Source organism: Centropristis striata, chromosome 19 (genome assembly GCF_030273125.1).
Source record: "Centropristis striata isolate RG_2023a ecotype Rhode Island chromosome 19, C.striata_1.0, whole genome shotgun sequence".
NCBI classification, from domain to species: Eukaryota; Metazoa; Chordata; class Actinopteri; order Perciformes; family Serranidae; genus Centropristis; species Centropristis striata.
In genome coordinates, this window is record NC_081535.1 from 3,970,529 (window position 1) to 3,989,685 (window position 19,157).

The window sequence follows — 19,157 nt, forward strand, 5'->3', positions numbered from 1 at the left end:
TCAAGGTGGGGGCCACAAAATATTGTCACGAGGGCCACAATTGGCCCACGGACCACGAGTTTGAGACCCATTATTTAAGTGCTGTACTTGAACACAGTTCTGAGGTTTGATCTCTCTACATTTCATAGGTTAATGTTATGTTCTCAACAGTTACTTAAGAGATTGGGATTTTACATCAACAAAAACTTAAGAGGCTTATTAAACACAATGCAGAGTGAAGGATTAAGCCTTTTTGGCTTGTGACCCCATTCTAAATAACCCCAGTGTTCACTAGGGGCCTCTTATCAAACGTCTCTAATGTGTAAGTAGTTCCACCAAGAGACATTTCCCCTTTAAATGCATCAAACATTTTCATTTAAATTGATTTCCGAGGCTCAGAGAGGTATAATTAAGCAATAATTCACAACAAACATAAAGTAAAAGCCCAAAATATAAAGAGGATTGGTGTATTAGAACTTTTTATCTTCTCACAACAACAGATTTCTCTTGTGAGTCTTAAACTTCCTAAGTGTGTTTAATGTAGTTAAATGTATCTCCACCTTGACCAGCTCCTGTTTATGTTAAAATGCTGCACAATGCATCAGTATCAATGATCTACTAATGTAACATATAATGAAATATAAGTCACTGAGGATCATTTACAGCAGAACAAGTACTTTTAGATACTTTTGTTCTTTTATTTAACAGGTAAATTTGGTATCTTTTGATCAAGACCCATTTTGGGGATACATTTTCTTGTAATTGCACCTTTATTGAGTGAAAGCGTTGCAGCCAGAAGCCGCAAAACAAGATGCAAGGGCAGTTGTGCAACTGTTTTTCATGTTAAATACACAGAAACATGGAAAAATAGGATCAAGGTTAAAAAATGCTGACGTTTCCCTTCTAAGTAGGATTTAAAATGCATGATTTTAACATGCATGGAGTCATTTCATGCTGTTGTTTTGGGACTTTAACGAAAGTAAATTAGCTGAATATTTCTTCTTTCATTGTTGGTTTGATCCCCAGTTTTAGTGATCCAGTTTTCTTACATCATTCCATTAGTGGGGCGGCACAGCTAACTGTTCATTTTGTGATATAAAATTTGGTACATATATAGCTTAATATGCTACAGTTTTTAAGCAAAAACTATAATATGAATTAATAAATGCAGGCTTTTCAATTTTGTGTGATTTTTTGTTAATTTTTGCATCTATTTGGTCATTTTTGGATCTATTTTTGGTTGTTTGGTAATTTTTACATGTATTTTTGGTCAATTTATGTTTATTTTGATAATTTTGTGTCATTTTTGGTCTTTTTTTTGGTAGTTTTGTGTCTTTTTCAGTCATTTTTACATGTAATTTTGGTCAATTTTTATATTTATTTTTAATATTTGGTGCCCTGTCCATTAACCTCCCTGTTGTCTCTCCTCCTCAGTGGGAGGAGATCGGGGAGGTGGACGAGGACTACGCCCCCATCCACACCTACCAGGTGTGCCGTGTGATGGAGCAGAACCAGAACAACTGGCTCCACACCAACTGGATCCTGACCGAGGGGGCCCAGCGGGTCTTCATCGAGCTCAAGTTCACCCTGAGGGACTGCAACAGCCTGCCGGGCGGCGTGGGGACCTGCAAGGAGACCTTCAACATGTACTACTACGAGACGGACGGCGGCGAGGAGGAGGCGGAGGACGGGATGGAGATGAGGGACGGGACGGGCATGATGACGGAGGAGGAGGACCGGGCCATGAAGGAGAGCAGGTACATCAAGATCGACACCATCGCGGCGGACGAGAGCTTCACGGAGCTGGACCTGGGGGACCGCGTCATGAAACTCAACACGGAGGTCCGAGATCTAGGTCCGCTGACCCAGAAGGGCTTCTACCTGGCCTTCCAGGATCTGGGCGCCTGCATCGCGTTGGTTTCGGTGCGTGTTTTCTACAAACGCTGCCCGTTCCTGGTGAAGAGTCTGGCCGAGTTCCGGGACACCATCCCGGGCTCGGAGGCCTCTCAGCTGGTGGAGGTGGTGGGCCGCTGCGTCAACCACTCGCTGCCGCTCTACGAGCCTCCCAGGATGCATTGCAGCACGGAGGGGGAGTGGCTGGTGCCCATCGGGAAGTGTGTGTGCCAGCCGGGGTTCGAGGAAATCAACGGGTCCTGTCAAGGTGAGAGGGGACGTTTGGTTCACTTTATTCATGATTTTAGAAGAAATTCTCTGCATTAATTCTGGTAATTAAGGCCCTGTTTACATGAGGACGCTTGCGGGTAAAAACGATAAAATGTTTTATGGGAAGTGCCTTTGGTTTAGACGGTGACGGCGTTTTAGGGGCTTAAAAACACAAAAATGTGAATTTCTTCAGAGTGTAAAACTGTGAGTCAGATCTGCTCACGTCACGTACATGTTTACGTCATAATTTGTGTCTTTTGTCATAGTTTGTGTGTTTTTGTCATAATTTTGTCTTTTTTGTCATAATTTGTGACTTTTTATTGTCATAATTTTTGTCTTTTTTTGTCATTTGTGTCTTTTGTCATATTTTTTTTTCTTTTTTGTCATAATTTTTGTCTTTTGTCATAATTTGTATCTTTTTGTCATAATTTGTGTCTTTTGTCATAATTTGTGTCTTTTTGTCATAATTTTGTCTTTTTTGTCATAATTTTGTGTCTTTTTGTCATAATTTGTGTCTTTTTCGGTCATAACTTTGTGTCTTTTTGTCATATTTTTGTCTTTTTTTGTCATAATTTGTGTCTTTTTTGTCTTTTTGTCATAATTTTCTGTCTTTTTTGTCATAATTTGGTGTCTTTTTTTGTCATAATTTGTGTCTTTTTGGTCATAATTTGTCTCTTTTTGTCATAATTTGCGTCTTCTGTTCACACCTCTATCATGTAAACAGATCCTCAGTTACTCTTATGAACAAAAAAAGTGCTTCTTGAATGTGAGAATTTGCTGCTTTTATTGGTCTTGATCGCTTTGTGGCTGCACAAGCATGTGTATTTGCTCGGGGTTGCAATCTCCATCCAGTCTGTTTATTTTTATATCCATGCACATGTTTGTTTTTAGTATTGTGTGCTGGAGGGTGTGCACAGATCTGTTTTATTCTTTTACGGAGAGTGTTTCTTGCTGTGTGTGTGTGTTTCTCCCTGGCTTAGTGCAGCAGGGTATTCCCCGGGGCCCTGCAGCACTTTGCTGCTCTGTTCTGCTCCGACTGGAGCCCAAATATTCCCACCGCCGACCTTAACTGCCATTTCCACGGGCAAACCAAAACCCAGGGCCTCTCCATTCTTCTCTCTCCAATCTTCCTCCGCGCTGTCTTTAAATTACTCAATTTTCAGACTCTACACTACTCTCTACTCGTGCAAGCGAGAGCGGCTCTGAGTGGCGTGGCGAAATTTAAAAAAAGAAAAAAATGTACAGAGAACAGTTATTACAGCGGCATGAAGCTTCGGGGTGCAGAATGTTGACATGTGTGAATATTTGGGATCTCTCTAGTGTTTCATATCTTCACACAAACCAATAACAAAGTGTCAAGTGATGAACTAAAAGATTGGTCTGCAAATTTGACTGTACTTGCGAGATTTACACAAAATGACACAAAATGACTAAAAAAAGACACAAAATGACAAAAAATGACCAAAAAAGGCACAAAAAAGATACAAAAATACACAAAATGACTGAAAAAGACACAAAATTACTTTAAAAAAAAGACACAAAATGACTAGGAAAAGACACAAAATAACTAAAAAGACACAAAAAAGCACAAAATGACCAAAAAAGACACAAATGAGGACACAAAATGACCAAAAATAAGACAGAAGACACAAAATGACTAGGAAATGACACAGAATGACCAAAAAAAGACACAAAATAACTTAAAAAGAAACAAAAAAGACACAAAATGACCAAAAAAGGCACAAAAAAGATACAAAAATACACAAAATGACCAAAAAAGACACAAAATGACTAAAAAAAGAGACAAAATGACTAAAAAAAGACACAAAATGACCAAAAAAAAGACACAAAATGACCAAAAAAAGGCACAAAAAAGACACAAAATGACCAAAAAAGACACAAAATGACTAGGAAAAGACACAAAATGACCAAAAATAGACACAAAATGACCAAAAAAGACACAAAATGACACAAAATGACCAAAAAAGACACAAAATAACTAAAAAAGACACAAAATGACTATAATAAAAACCACAGTTGGATGACACACAATCACATGTTGGTTTTTCTTTGTTCTTTTTTGGTTCAAAATGTTGATCCAGTAAGTCAGAATAAAAAATCAATTATTATCAGGTCATATAGGTGAAAAAATATACCAACATGGCATTTAAACATGTTTTAAGTGGTGTATACAGGCAGGATGAAAAGGATTCAAGAATGGACTAAACAGCCCAAAAAGACTCCATAGAGTGAATGTAAGTGGAGGCTGGTTAGTGGCTACATGGCAGCAGTGGTTTCACAGAACACTTCACAAATCAAATGTTCCACTGAATTCATCACACAAAGCCTCCAGAAGTAAATCATTCTCTTCTTGGCTCTCAGTTCATTCTAATCAGATGGTAAAACACAGCAGCTGTGTAACAAAGTGAGCACCATCTATAGCTTAACTCCGTCAGACACGGAGTCTCTGTGGGGAGATCATTAGGAAATAACTGTCAGAGAGCCACTGGCCTGCCTGGAGTCACTGCAGCAGACTGTACAGTCACAGACAGTACAGATCTGAGGCTGACAGGGACAAAAAATAACTCTGGTGTTCAGGAGTGATACAGGAGAGACAAGTATCAGAGCTACGTAACAACAGGTTGGAGTCCCAAGTATTAAAAACATCAAATATTGTTGTGCAGCTTGGGAACATCTTTGAGGATGTAAGATATTGTACATGAGAGTAATATCATGACTTGGACTTCATAACTTTCGCTATCTAACTGCTGGATGGATTGTCATGTGCTTTGGTATTTACAGTGTGTGTATATATATATATATATATATATATATATATATATATATAGGGCTGCACGATTATGGCCAAAATGATAATCACGATTATTTTGATCAATATTGTAATCACGATTATTCATCATGTTAGGGAAAACATCTGTATTTTTATTGCACTAGTGTAAACAAACAGAGATCGCTAAGTGAACACCTCCTGCAGCAGCAGCACATACACACTGTACTGCTACAGAGCTAACTGTTAGCCTGTTAGCACATACACACTGTACTGCTACAGAGCTAGCTGTTAGCCTGTTAGCACATACACACTGTACTGCTACAGAGCTAACTGTTAGCCTGTTAGCACATACACACTGTACTGTTACAGAGCTAACTGTTAGCCTGTTAGCACATACACACTGTACTGCTACAGAGCTAACTGTTAGCCTGTTAGCACATACACACTGTACTGCTACAGAGCTAACTGTTAGCCTGTTAGCACATACACACTGTACTGCTACAGAGCTAACTGTTAGCCTGTTAGCACATACACACTGTACTGCTACAGAGCTAACTGTTAGCCTGTTAGCACATACATACTGTACTGCTACAGAGCTAACTATTAGCCTGTTAGCACATACATACTGTACTGCTACAGAGCTAACTGTTAGCCTGTTAGTACATACACACTGTACTGCTACAGAGCTAACTGTTAGCCTGTTAGCACATACACGCTGTACTGCTACAGAGCTAACTGTTAGCCTGTTAGCACATACACACTGTACTGCTACAGAGCTAACTGTTAGCCTGTTACACATACACACTGTACTGCTACAGAGCTAACTGTTAGCCTGTTAGCACATACACACTGTACTGCTACAGAGCGAACTGTTAGCCTGTTAGCACATACACACTGTACTGCTACAGAGCTAACTGTTAGCCCTACCTACTTGTATGTTTTCTCTTTGAATGTAGTTAAGGTACCAACAGTATTGTTTCCATACTGTAATTATGCATATGCATCATATTTTCACTGAGACCTGAAGCCACTTCGAGGAAACCATTTCCACTTTTAATTCACATTATTTACAAGGTTTAAAAGCTGTTATAGTATTCCACTTTTCTTTGAATAAAAAATATATTTTGGTTTCATGAGACATGAATAAAGAGCCTTTCTCTAGTCCAGACGGAGCTTAGAAGAGACTTGAAGGCATCCCCTTTATGTCGCTCCTCACAAAGGGCAGTCAGGGTGTTAGTTAGATGACACTGTGATAAAATGTGACCTGCCACCATGTAGCTGACAGCATGTCTCATGTCCTGCCTCCACTGGCCTGCTGCAACAGAACAAAGTTAGAAAAAGGTTGAACTGATTTTCATTTTAATGAGTTTCACAGTGTTTTGCATACCATCACTAAGATGAAGTTTTGTGATATGCAAATCTTCCCCGTTGGTTAAACGTTTTAGAACAAAAACATCCCTGGTGCTCACAGTAAAATTGATAGATTTTCTTCTTTTTTTCTTTTTTTGTATCACGGTCCGTACATACAGCCAAAGGAAGTAAACACACTGAGCTGTCAGAGTAGAAACACATTCCCAGCAATTAATGAAGCAACAGTACGTCTGTTTTTTCTTCCAGTTTCATATGCAGATGAGACTGACAGCCTTTGAAAGAGTCTACAGAGAGAAACATGGCAGGATTTCCTCTCTCTCAGCTTTGTAACCATATGTGTTCGCCGCTTTTGAAAACACTTTTTCATGTGCATTTCACTCATTTCAGACTATTAAGTGTTGAATTTTGAGACGGGCCCCTTACTGTGCAGAGTTATATATTCAGTGTCTTTTTTCTTATTTTTTTGGGGGGGGGATGGTTTCCTTTCAGATGTGGAAGTTCTGAACATCTGCTGATGTGGATTTGAGAACCTGCACTGGGTGTAGTGGTTTCCACTCTATTATCTGTATTTTTCCTTATCGGTGAATACCACTGTGGGACTGGTCTCCCCTCAAAAACGCTAATATAGGGCGTTTGTACAGGCAGCAAAATATGACTCCTAATGACGTTGAAGACTGTCTTCTGCCGTCATGTTGTGGACACAGTAGTAATAATTGACAGCGATGTGGAGTTTTAATGGTGCGTGTCACACTCGGGGCGGGATGGGTAGAACAAAAAGAGGACTTTCAACCAGGAGAACAGGGTTTGTGTCCCGTCTGAAAACAAAATTAAACAACTTTTTACGCAACTTATGTATTTACGTAACTTACATTTTTTACGTAACTCACGTTTTACATAACTTAGGCTTTTTCCGTAACTTACATTTTTTTAACGTTTTCTTTAAGATTTTTTTACGTAACTTACATTGTTTACGTAACTTAAGTTTTTACATAACTTAAGCTTCTTATGTAACTTACATTTTTTTTACATAAGTTACGTTTTTCATGTAACTTACATTTTTTACACAACTTAAGTTTTTTCCATAACTTACATTGTTTGCGTAACTCATATTTTACATAACTTAGGCTTTTGCCGTAACGTACATTTTTTCACGTAACTTAATTTTTTGCGTAACTTGCGCTTTTTACGTAACTTATGTAACGTATTACGTAACTTAAGTTTTTATATGACTTATGCTTTTAACATAACTTACGCTTTTAACATAACTAGCGCTTTTTACGTAACTTTCGCTTTTTACTTAACTTGCACTTTTTAACTTACATTGTTTACGTAACTTAAGTTTTTACATAACTTGTGCGTTTTACGTAACTTACGTGGCTCACATCACCCTCCTAACTACTTTGCTTCGGGCATTTACGTACATTTATTTACTGTTTAAACTGTCATTTATAACACCTAACCAGGAAGTTTTTGGCCCCAAACCTAGGTCTTTGTAGCCTTAATTCACAGAAACTGCAGCCTTTTTACATCTGTGAACCGTACGTGTATATATAATAATGTGTCTGCTATTGTGTCATTTTGACAAACACTCATACCTATGTTTCATTATGGGTGGTATTGACAAACGGTCTATTTTGTCGTTTAGGTTTGAGATCTTGTTGTCACTGTGTTTGGAAAATGTATGCAGCCTTGTTAATAACTGAACAGGCCATAAAAAAATAAAAAAATCCCTCTTTTCAGTTGATGCTGTGTGAGTCAGGGAGCTGCAGGTCAGTGTACAGTAGAAGTGTGTGTGTCCTGCTGTATGGTGTGTGTGTCCTGCTGTATGGTGTGTGTGTCCTGCTGTATGGTGTGTGTGTCCTGCTGTATCGTGTGTGTGTGTCCTGCTGTATGGTGTGTGTGTCCTGCTGTATGGTGTGTGTGTCCTGCTGTATGGTGTGTGTGTCCTGCTGTATCGTGTGTGTGTCCTGCTGTATGGTGTGTGTGTGTCCTGCTGTATGGTGTGTGTGTGTCCTGCTGTATGGTGTGTGTGTCCTGCTGTATGGTGTGTGTGTCCTGCTGTATCGTGTGTGTTTCCTGCTGTATGGCTGCATGTGCTGCCTAGTAGAGCATGATTTAACGCAGCCTTTGTGAATGTAGGACAGAACTCGTTACGGACAGCTCTTTCTCCCCTCATTGTCTTTTTCTCCGCTTCATTTTCTCATCCCTGGCTCTTTGTCTCACTCATTTGCTTTCTGTCTATACCTCAATTTCTCCTCTCCCCATCTTTCTCCCTCTTCTGTCCCTTTTTTTTCTCCTTTCTCTTTCTTTGACGTCCTATTATTCACTGCCTCTCTGTCTCTTGCTCTTTATTGCTGCCACCTCCATCAGCACTCTGCTGTCTTTTACTCTCTCATCCACTTCCTGCTCCTCCTCCTCCTTTAAAGATCTGTCCGTCTCTCCACATCAACAATCTACTTCTTCTTTTATTTGTTCATTTAAAAAAAAAAAAAAACAGCGTAGCGAGAGTGAAAGAAGTATATAAAGCATGGGTTTCAAACACACGGCCCGCGGGCCAATTGTGGCCCTCGTGACGATATTTTGTGGCCCTCACCTTGATATGAAAGTTTAATGTGAGTTTTATATGAATGGCACTTTACCGTGTTGTGTGTGGAAGGTCCCTTTAATTACTTTTTTTGGGTAATTTTGCATCTTTTTTTAGTAATTTTGTGTCTTTTTAAAAAAATAATTGTGTGTCTTTTCTGGTAATTTTGTGTCTTTTTTGTTAATTTTGTGTCTTTTGTTGGTAAATTTGTGTCTTTAAAATAATTTTGTCTTTTTTGGTAATTGTGTGACTTTTTTAATAATTTTGTGTCTTTTCTGGTAATTTTGTGTCTATTTTGGTAATTTTGTGTCTTTTTAAATAATTATGTGTCTTTTCTTAGTCATTTTGTGTCTTTTTTTTGTAATTTTGTGTCTTTTTAAATTTTGTGTCTTTTTTTGTCATTTTGTGTCTTTTTTTGGGTAATTTTGTGTCTTTTAAAAAATATATTTTTGTGTCTTTTTTGGTCATTTTGTGTATTTTTTAAATGTTTTGTGCCTTTGGTAATTTTGTGTCTTTTTCTGTAATTTTTTTTTTTTTTTTTTTCATAATTTTGTGTCTTTTTGGTAATTTTGTGTCTTTTTAAATTATTTTGTGTATTTTCTTAGTCATTTTGTTTCTTTTTTAAGTAATTTCGTTTTTTTTCTGTCATTTTGTGTCTCTTTTTAGTAATTTCGTGTCTTTTTTTGCTCATGTTGACACTGACTCCAGCGTCCCCCAGGTAATTTGACTGTGAGCCCCCTGCTTTAAAGTAAATCTATTTACATAGGAAGCGTGCAGTCACCCAGTCATGTTGTACCAGAGATGTATGATATTGTGTCAGATGACATCCACAGATACTGTATGTGGTTGTGTGAGACGTATAGATGTAGGCACAACTTTAGCTGGGATAATTGGCTATGGCCTCCAGCGCTGTCAGCCCAATGAGAGCAGAGAGACGGGATGGGGGAGGAGGGGGATCCATGGGTAGATAGATGGATGGATAGATGGAAGGATGGGAGGATTACAGGGAGGAGAAGTGATGGCACAACAAGGGGACACAAGATAAATTGAAGGTTTCTCGCCACAGGGTGTGAGGGCAGAGACAGAGAGATGGATGAGTGTTGTTTCAGTGGTGATTGCCATGGAGGAAGGATAACTGAGGATAGAAGTGGGCAGATGGATGAGGAGATAGATGGAGGAAGAGGAGGAGGAGGAGGAGGAGGGGGTTGTAGATTGAGTTCAGCCTCGCAGATGTGACTTGGGCTGAATGAGGATGATAAGGCAGTAGTTCTCAACCTTTTAGAGTCGCACCCCCCAATTATCAAAATGGCTAAAAAAGACACAAAATGAACCAAAAAAGACACAAAATGACCAAAAACAGACACAAAATGACTGAAAAAAGACACCAAATGGCTAGAAAAAGACACAAAATGACCAAAAAAAGACACAAAATGACCAAAAAAAGAGACAAAATGACAAAAAAAGACACAAAATTACACAAAATGACCAAAAAAAACCTCAAAATGACCAAAAAAAGCCACAAAATGACTAAAAAAGACACAAAATGACCAAAAAAAGACACAAAATGACCAAAAAAGACACAAAATGGCTAAAAAAGACACAAAATGTACCAAAAAACAAACAAAATGATCAAAGAAAGACACAAAATGACCAAAAAATGACACAAATTGACCACAAAATGATAAAAAAAAGACACAAAATGACCAAAATGACGAAAAGGAATCAAAATGACCAAAAAAGACACAGAAAATGTTTAGTTAGTGATAATTTATCTTGTTTTAAGAGTTAATTTCTTATTTTAAGTGTTCAACATGCTTATTTCTAGATTTAATAATCTTAATTTAAGAAATCTTGTCAAGGTAAATTATATGTCCATGCAGCAAGATCATTTCCCTCAGATTTAGTGTTATTATCTAGTTTTTAGACACCTTTTTTGCAGTGTAACCATAAAAGAACCATTTAAAGCAGCAGTATATGAAGGATATAAACGGTTGTTTGGATGATGGAATGTCTGTTTTAAATAATGTTACTGTAAAAAGGAAAAAAAAGCGTTGAAATGGAGTGCGGGCTGGAACGAGGCTGTCTAGAGTGTGTAAATAATGGCATATGAGCTGAGTGAAACGCTGTAATGACAGTAAAAGAGCTAAGTGACAACAGAATGAGGGAACAAGGACTTTAAGGAGGGCTGAAATGACGGAATAATGGCTGGATTCACTGTTGGAATAATGGAATAAGGGCTAAATTGGATGTTGGAGAGATGGAATAAGAGCTGAATGCCATGTTGGAGAGATGAAATAAAGGCTGAATGGAACGGAGGGATTGACAGCTTTGTGATGTTGGGATTCAGGCAGCAGTGACAAAAGAAAAAAAGACTTGGAGGAGGAAGATGGACAGCCCAGAGAGGAGGGGGGGAGTGGGGGATGGGAGGCAGAGAAGAAGAAAAAAGGATGACAGAAGATGAGGAATTAAAACGAGGACGACTGATGGTATCATCAATTAAAGGAATAGTACCAGTATATGATAAAGTGGAGCTCACTGGTGGAATAATAAAACCTTAGAGCATCAGTCTCATATATACGATATTTTGTGGCCCTCACCTTGATATGAAAGTTTAATCTGAGTTTTATATGAATGGCACTTTACCGTGTTGTGTGTGGAAGGTCCCTTTAATTACTTTATTTGGTAATTTTGTGTCTTTTTAAAATAATTTTGTGTCTTTTTTAATCATTTTGTGTCTTTTTTTGGTAACTTTGTGTCTTTTTAAAATATTTTTTGTCTTTTTTAGTAATTTTGTGTCTTTTTGGTCATTTTGTGACTTTTTTGGGTCATTTTGTGTCTTTTTTTGTAATTTCCTGTCTTTTTAAAATAATTTTGTGTCTTTTTTAATAATTTTGTGTCTTTTTTAATAATTTTGTGTCTTTTTTAAATAATTTTGTGTCTTTTTTAATAATTTTGTGTCTTGTTTAATCATTTTGTGTCTTTTTTTGGTAATTTTGTGTCTTTTTAAAATAATTTTGTGTCTATTTGTGGTCATTTTGTGTCTCTTTTAGTAATTTTGTGTCTTTTTTTGGTCATTTTGTGTCTTTTTTTGTAACTTTGTCTTTTTTTAAAATAATTTTGTGTCTCTTAGTAATTTTGTGTCTATTTTTTGTCATTTTGTGTCTATTTTTTGTCATTTTGTGTCTTTTTTTGTCATTTTGTGTCTTTTTTTTATAATTTTGTGTTTTTTTGGTAACTTTGTGTCTTTTTTTATAATTTTGTGTTTTTTTTGGTAACTTTGTGTCTTTTTTAAATAATTTTGTCTATTTTAGTAATTTTGTCTTCTTTCGGTCATTTTGTCAAAAGTAATTTCGTTTTTCAGTTTAGTTTTTTTCTGTAATTTTGTGTCTTTTTTGGTAATTCTGTGTATTTTTTTGGTCATTTTGTGTCTTTTTTGTCATTTTGTGTCTTTTTAAAGTAATTTCGTTTTTTTCAGTCATTTTGTGTCTTTTTTTTGTAATTTTGTGTCTTTTTTTTTTGGTCATTTTGTGTCTGTTTTTCATCATTTTCTGTCTTTTTTCGGTCATTTTGTGTCCTTTTTTGGTCATTCTGTGTCTTTTTCCAGTCATTCTGACACTGCCTCCAGTGGGTTTGAGACCCCTGCCTCGGAGGATTTAATTCCACGAGTGTCGTCTCAGCGTGTCAGTAGAGCTGCAGCTCCCCTGACAATCCTTTGTTTCAGTGTCGTTCTCCCTGATGTTCCTGTGTTTGCTGCCTGTCAGACGTCAGCGCTCCAGATGTCAGACTGGATCTGGTCCTGGTGCTGCTGCTGCATCACACACAGTCTCTGTAATGTGAGGAAGCTTTCTGTTTGCTCCCCGGTGGGAATTATGGGATGGCAGGCCAACCAGCAGCTCACACTTGGAATGTGAAGCTTGTTGGTGGTTGATGGTGACGAGTATTACAGTAGCTTGCATAACACACAGACACACACACACACATGATCCCAATATGATGAACCATATGTGCTGATAGGATCTAACCAGCAGCAGCTTCCTGCTCTGGGCTGTTTATTTCCTCCACCAGCCAGCTTTTAGCTTCTGTTTGTCTGTTTGTTTGATGCTTGGATGGTTTGTCTGTTTTCTGTTTGTCAGCAGGATTACTGACAAACTACTGACCCCATTAAAAAAAAAATAAAACTAGGGGGAAGGGGGAAGCATTGGCCAAGGAAGATCCCGTTAAAAATGTTGGAGCAGATCTAAATCAATCAATTGTTTTCACACTGTAAAAAATCCACTGTTGTTTTTACAGTAAAAAACCAGCAGCTGTGGTTGCCAGAAGTTTACCCTAATAAATAAAATAACTGTCTCTAAAATTATGGTAAAATGATATTAGCACTGTTGATTTCACGTTTAAGATTGCCATTTTATTTAATATTTTATTAGGGTTGTCACGATACCAAGATTTTCAACTCGATACCGATACTCAGGAAAATATTCAATAAAAAAAAATCCAACATGTAAAAATTAACAGAACCACAGGTTAAATATTTATAATAAAAAACAGTTGTGCAAAAAAGAAACTGCAACTATGATAACAAGCTTCAGCTACTCAATACTTTTGAAAATGAGTATCGTATCCGGATACGTTTTAGTAGCAATACTTTTTTGAGTATCGATACTTTTGACAACCCTATATTTTACCGTATAAATAAAAAGTTTTTCCATCAAAAGAAACGCTGTTCTGCCATATAATTGACAAGAAAATACTTTATAAATGCTGCATAAATTAAAGATTTTACCATTAAATAATACAGTATATTTATATTGGATATATGGTGTTTAGTACATTTAACAGTTAGAAAAAGTATTTTTACAAAATATAATTGCAAACATTACAGTGATGCTTGTATATATATTACAGTATTTTTGTTGCAAACACAGTGCCAGTGTATTTTACAGTGGAGTAATGTATTTAAATTTACGGTGTTTCATTGTTACTGAAACTGAATTAACCGATTTATCATTTTACGGTCTTTTACTGTCTGGTTTAGCAGTTTTTCACCGTAAAATCTACAGACATTTTTTTACAGTGTAGTTATCATGATCATCTCCAGATTCTCTTCTAGTATCTTCTTGGAACATTTGGTCCATCTTTGGTAAAAATAGAAGATTTTCCAGTCATTTGTATTGAAAAGAAAACCAATCAATGTCCTTTTTTCCCCTTTACTTTTATAAACAAAAGCCTACGATGTTTCCAGTAAAAGTCACAGAGGGAACAGGGCGATAAATGTCCTGGAGGTTCAGAATCGGTTTAAATCCCAGGACTGACGGGTCAAGGGCTGAAGTGCCCTTGAGCAAGGTACCAAACCCCCCCCAGCTCCCTGGGGAGCAGTAATGTGCTGCTCCTCAGCATGCTGTGTTCACTGGTGTGTAAAAAGGATGGGTTAAATGTAGAGGTTGAATCCCCCCATTGTGGGACTAATAAGGGAATCTCCCTAAAAACACACTTTTTCTCCCTGGCTTTTAACCCTGTGGAGTCTCCAAAAGCTCCAAATAATCCAGACTTGTTGACTCCATTCAGACTAGAAAACAAAGCAGCGTGGAGTTTGATGATGATATACCAAGTAAAACTGGAGACAATCAAATGATAGAACTGGATGGAACCCTCTAATATGTTAGATTTGACACCTTTGTTCACATTTACAACATTTAAAATTCTTTATTGAGCATGATAGTGTTTTGAAAATTAAAAAAAAAAGATTCAAAATCACATTTTATGTTGGACTAAAGGTCTAAAAAAGACACAAAATGACTAAAAAAAGACACAAAATGACAGAAAATGACTAAAAAAAGACAGAAAATGACTAAAAAAAGACACAAAATTACCAAAAAAGACACAAAATGACTAAAAAAAGACTCAAAATGACCAAAAAGACGCAAAATTACCAAAAAAGACACAAAATGACTAAGACAAGACACAAAATGACCAAAAAAGACAAAATGACCAAAAAAAGACACAAAATTACTAAAAAAAAAGACACAAAATGACCAAAAAAGACACGAAAAGGATTCAAAAATGGACAAAATAGCCCAAGACTCCATAGAGTTAATCAAGTTTAAGTGGACATCTGGCAAAAAATGTTATTCAAATTCTAATTAATTTTATTCTTTTTTATTTTTATTCTGTTGTATTGCATTGTGTTTATGTATTTTAGTATTTTTTTTTTATTTTTTATTATTACTTTTTAGTTTTTACCTTCATTCCTGCAACTGCAATATCTGTGCAGCACTTTGATCAACCCCGGTTGTTTAAAATGTGCTTTATAAATAAAGTTTGAGTTGAGTTTGATGGCTGCACATCTTCAAAATTATCTAATTAGCATTAGCCGCTCTGCCTCGGATGCAGGAGTGCAGCCTGAACTTGCAGATGCTACTTTTTTTTAATCAGATCTCAGTGAAGCTGAATGATTCTAATTCAGATATTTTCTCCCCCCGTGTGTCTATTACAATACTTCTTTTATACATTTTATCATGTGAGTTCTCCGTATTGAGGAAGCCTGACTCATCCTCTGGTTCCTCTGGAGACAGAGCAGCAGGGTGAATGATAGCGCAAAAATCCACAAGTGGCAGGAAGCCTTTTTGATTCCATCATCTCCTGAAATATGAATCGACTGGATTTATTGCAGAAAGAAAGTCACCATTCATCTTTTTTAGATCCTGTTCAATTGGAAGCTGCTACTGGAGTTCTTTCACTCCACAGTCTCACTCCTGCAGCTCTCTCTCTCTCTCTCTCTCTCTCTCTCTCTCCTCCATCTTCCTCCCCAGCCCCCTCCTCTCCATCACCCCATCATCTCACCGTGGCGATGCTGTCATGACAACTAAAGTGCTTCCTGAGTGCTTGTTGGGTAAACTGACTTTCCCAGAAGTGCTTCCTCCCTTTTACCCTTCCCCCTGCTAACATGCACACATATTCATGATTTTTTAATACTTCTGAGGACACACTGCCTCCTCCCCCCTTTCTCCAGACTGAACCAACATATACACTGCAAAAAAAGACAACTTGTATTTTTTTGGCCTGAAACAGTGATTTAAGTTGGTAAAACTTGGAAATAAATACATTATTAACATTTAGGGCAATAATGTAAGTTAGCACAACAAAGGACACAAAATTACTAAAAAAGACACAAAATGAGAAGACAGAATGACCGAAAAAGACACAAAATGACCCAAAAAGACACGAAAAGGATTAAAAACGGACTAAATAGCCCAAAACTTGATAGAGTTAATCGAGGTTTAAGTGGACAATTGGCAAAAAATGTTATTCAATTTTTAATTTATTTTATAGTCTGCTCAAAAACAAGTTGGTGAGTTGTTGTTACTTATATCTTTAAGTTGGGGTTCACAACAAGGGACAATAGTTCTGATAACTCTTATTTCTTTGTTGTGAAATTCGGTCATTAGCGAAAGCTAGCGTCTAACTGATGCTAGCGGCTAACTGATGCTAGCGGCTAACTGATGCTAGCGGCTAACCGATGCTAGCGGCTAACTAATGCTAGCGGCTAACTGATGTGTCTTTTATTTATTTTACTACTTTTAACTACGTCTTTTATTTATTTTACTATGTTTATCTGTTTGATTGTATTGTTTTATTTATAGCATCATTTTAGATTATACACTTATTATTTATTGCTGATTGTTATATGGAAATGTTTTGTTTTGTTGTTGATTCTATGTACAGCACTTTGGAGACGTTTTTGTTGTTTAAATGTGCTATACAAATAAAGTGGATTGGATTGGATTGGATTGATGCTAGCGGCTAACTGATGCTAGCGGCTAACTGACACTAGCGGCTAACTGATGCTAGCGGCGCTGCTTGTTACAGCTACAAGAGTAGCCATTAGCGTATCAATGCTAACTCAAAATTGTGGTCACAACATTAGCTGACATTTCATAGCGGCGTTACAATCGTGCCAATTCAGCACATTGCAGAAGTTAGCAGAAGTAAGGATTAAAAGTTATTACAATGTGAAATTATAAGTTAGTACAACTTACAGTTGAGTTGACAAAAATCTGAATTCAGAGTTGAGCATTTAGTTTAATTGTCCAACTTAAAATTTTAATCGGAATTTGTTGCCTTGAAATTTTGAGTTCACCCAACTTTTCTTTTTTTTGCAGTGTATAGTGTATTTTTGCGGTGTCTAACCCCATTTGGCCTTAACCTAATCACAACCCAACCCCTTAAAAACCAAGTCTAAACCCTCAAACGCCTCTTTGTAGGAATGTGGGCCAGCCACAATGTCCTCGTGAAGATATAAGCAATATAAACACACACACTCCTGCACTTGGTTAAATATTCATAAAATGCTTGATTCAGCACAGCCGGCTTCTTTCCATGAAAGCCTTCTGGTCTCCAGAGTCCCAGTCACTGGTGGCCTGTAGAGGACTGGTTAGACTGGTGGCTGTGGACTCTTGTGATGCATTTAGGTCAGCTGATGAGCTTTCTAAATGATGCAGTTTACACAGCAATTACACTTTTACAGCAGTTTTACACATTGTTGACTTATTTTTCTTGCATCCTCTCTGGAAACAAGAAAGATGTGATGGTGATGTTGCACACTTGGACTGAGATGGAGCTGATATTTAGCCCTCAATGCTTTCTTTGTCTCCAGATGTTAGCATTAGCAAATCTGTGCATATATAAATAGTTTATTGGTCAGCTCCTTCTCTTTGTTCTCAAGGTCTTCACTCTGTAATAGAGTTCAGTAGTGAGCAACACAGATCACCTCCTATTGTCACCACCTTCGCTCTCAAAGTCCCAAAACACACAGAATAGAGATATATAATATTTACAGCAGGGGTCTCAAACTCAAATTACCTGCGGACCGCTGGAGGCATCAAAATGACAAAAAAAAGACAAAAAAATGACTAAAAAATTACACAAAATGGAAGAAAAAAAACAGAAATTGCTTTAAAAAATACACAAAATGACCAAGAAAGACACAAAATTACCAAAAGGACAAACAATTATTAAAGAAAGACACAAAAATGACCAAAAAAGACACAAAATTACCAAAAGGACAAACAATTATTAAAAAAAGACACAAAATGACCAAAAAAAAGACACAAAATAACTTAAAAAAGACACAAAATGACCAAATAAAATAACCAAAAAAAACAAAAAATTATTTAAAAAGACACAAAATTACAAAAAAAAGACAGAATTACCATAAAAGACAAAATTATTTACTGACAACAACAAAATAAAACAACAAGAAGAAATTACATAAAAAAAATGTGAAATATTAAATCACCAATCACAACAAGGTAATCATACAACAATAATAAAAGGAAAAAATTAAGAGAAGGCCAATCGATAAAACTGAGTTTTTAAAAGAGAATTAAAAGAAGCCAGAAGGCAGAAGTGTGCATTAAATATAATTATAATAATAACAATAATAATGATAATAATACATTTTATTAGGAGGCGCCTTTCTTGGCACTCAAGGACAACGTACAAAAAAGATTTTATTTTTTTAAAACAGCAATAAAATACAATAAAATACACAGAATTAAGGGGATATGCAGCTTTAAACAGATGTGTGTTGAGTTGTGATTTGAAACGGGGGAGTGAGTCAATAAAAAATAAAATAAATGTGCACACAGAAGCACATACGTACTGCATACTTGTATTTAAACGGGTCAAAAAGCAATCTTATTCAATTCTCAATCAATTTCCTGCGCACATATTTAACTGGTGTTATGACCTGACAGCCTCCACTTCACCTCATGTCTCTGTAGTATTATAGAGGTCGTGACCTTTAGACTCCTCATCTGAGCTGCTTGCTCTTTGTGTTTCCATTGCTGGGCAGTTACATTGATCAAGAAAAATAAAATGCTGAAATGGTGATTTAATATGTACTGATGTCCTTGTTATTCAGCATAACTTGACACTTGATTGAACATGATGATGTATTGCTCAGGTTTAACCCTCTGGGGTCGGAGCCTATTGGCCCTTTATAGACCACATAATATTTATTATACCCATGTTTGGTATTTTGATTTTTTTCAGCACAACTTCAACATGATCTGACAATTATTTTTAACACTTTATTAACATATTGAACTCAAAAATACATAAAAAATAATGAAATCTGAAATAAAATGATACTGTTAACCCTTTATCAGGCAAATAACTACATTTGGCAACTTCAGGTAATATTTCGAGAAAAAGTTGCAAATTTACAAGAAAAAAAGTCGCAGATTTAAGAGATTTAAAGTGGCAAATCTG

At 36.6% G+C, this 19,157-nt stretch overlaps 1 protein-coding gene across 1 annotated transcript in view; it reads left to right on the forward strand.

Annotated features, from left to right (window-relative positions):
* Nucleotides 1-19,157, forward strand: part of LOC131992925 (ephrin type-A receptor 5) — a 151,073-nt gene that overhangs the window by 32,794 nt on the left and 99,122 nt on the right. Inside the window, exon 3 of the mRNA XM_059358637.1 lies at nucleotides 1,414-2,140. Within this exon, the coding sequence (XP_059214620.1) occupies nucleotides 1,414-2,140 (727 nt within the window). The remainder of the gene's footprint in view (nucleotides 1-1,413; nucleotides 2,141-19,157) is intronic.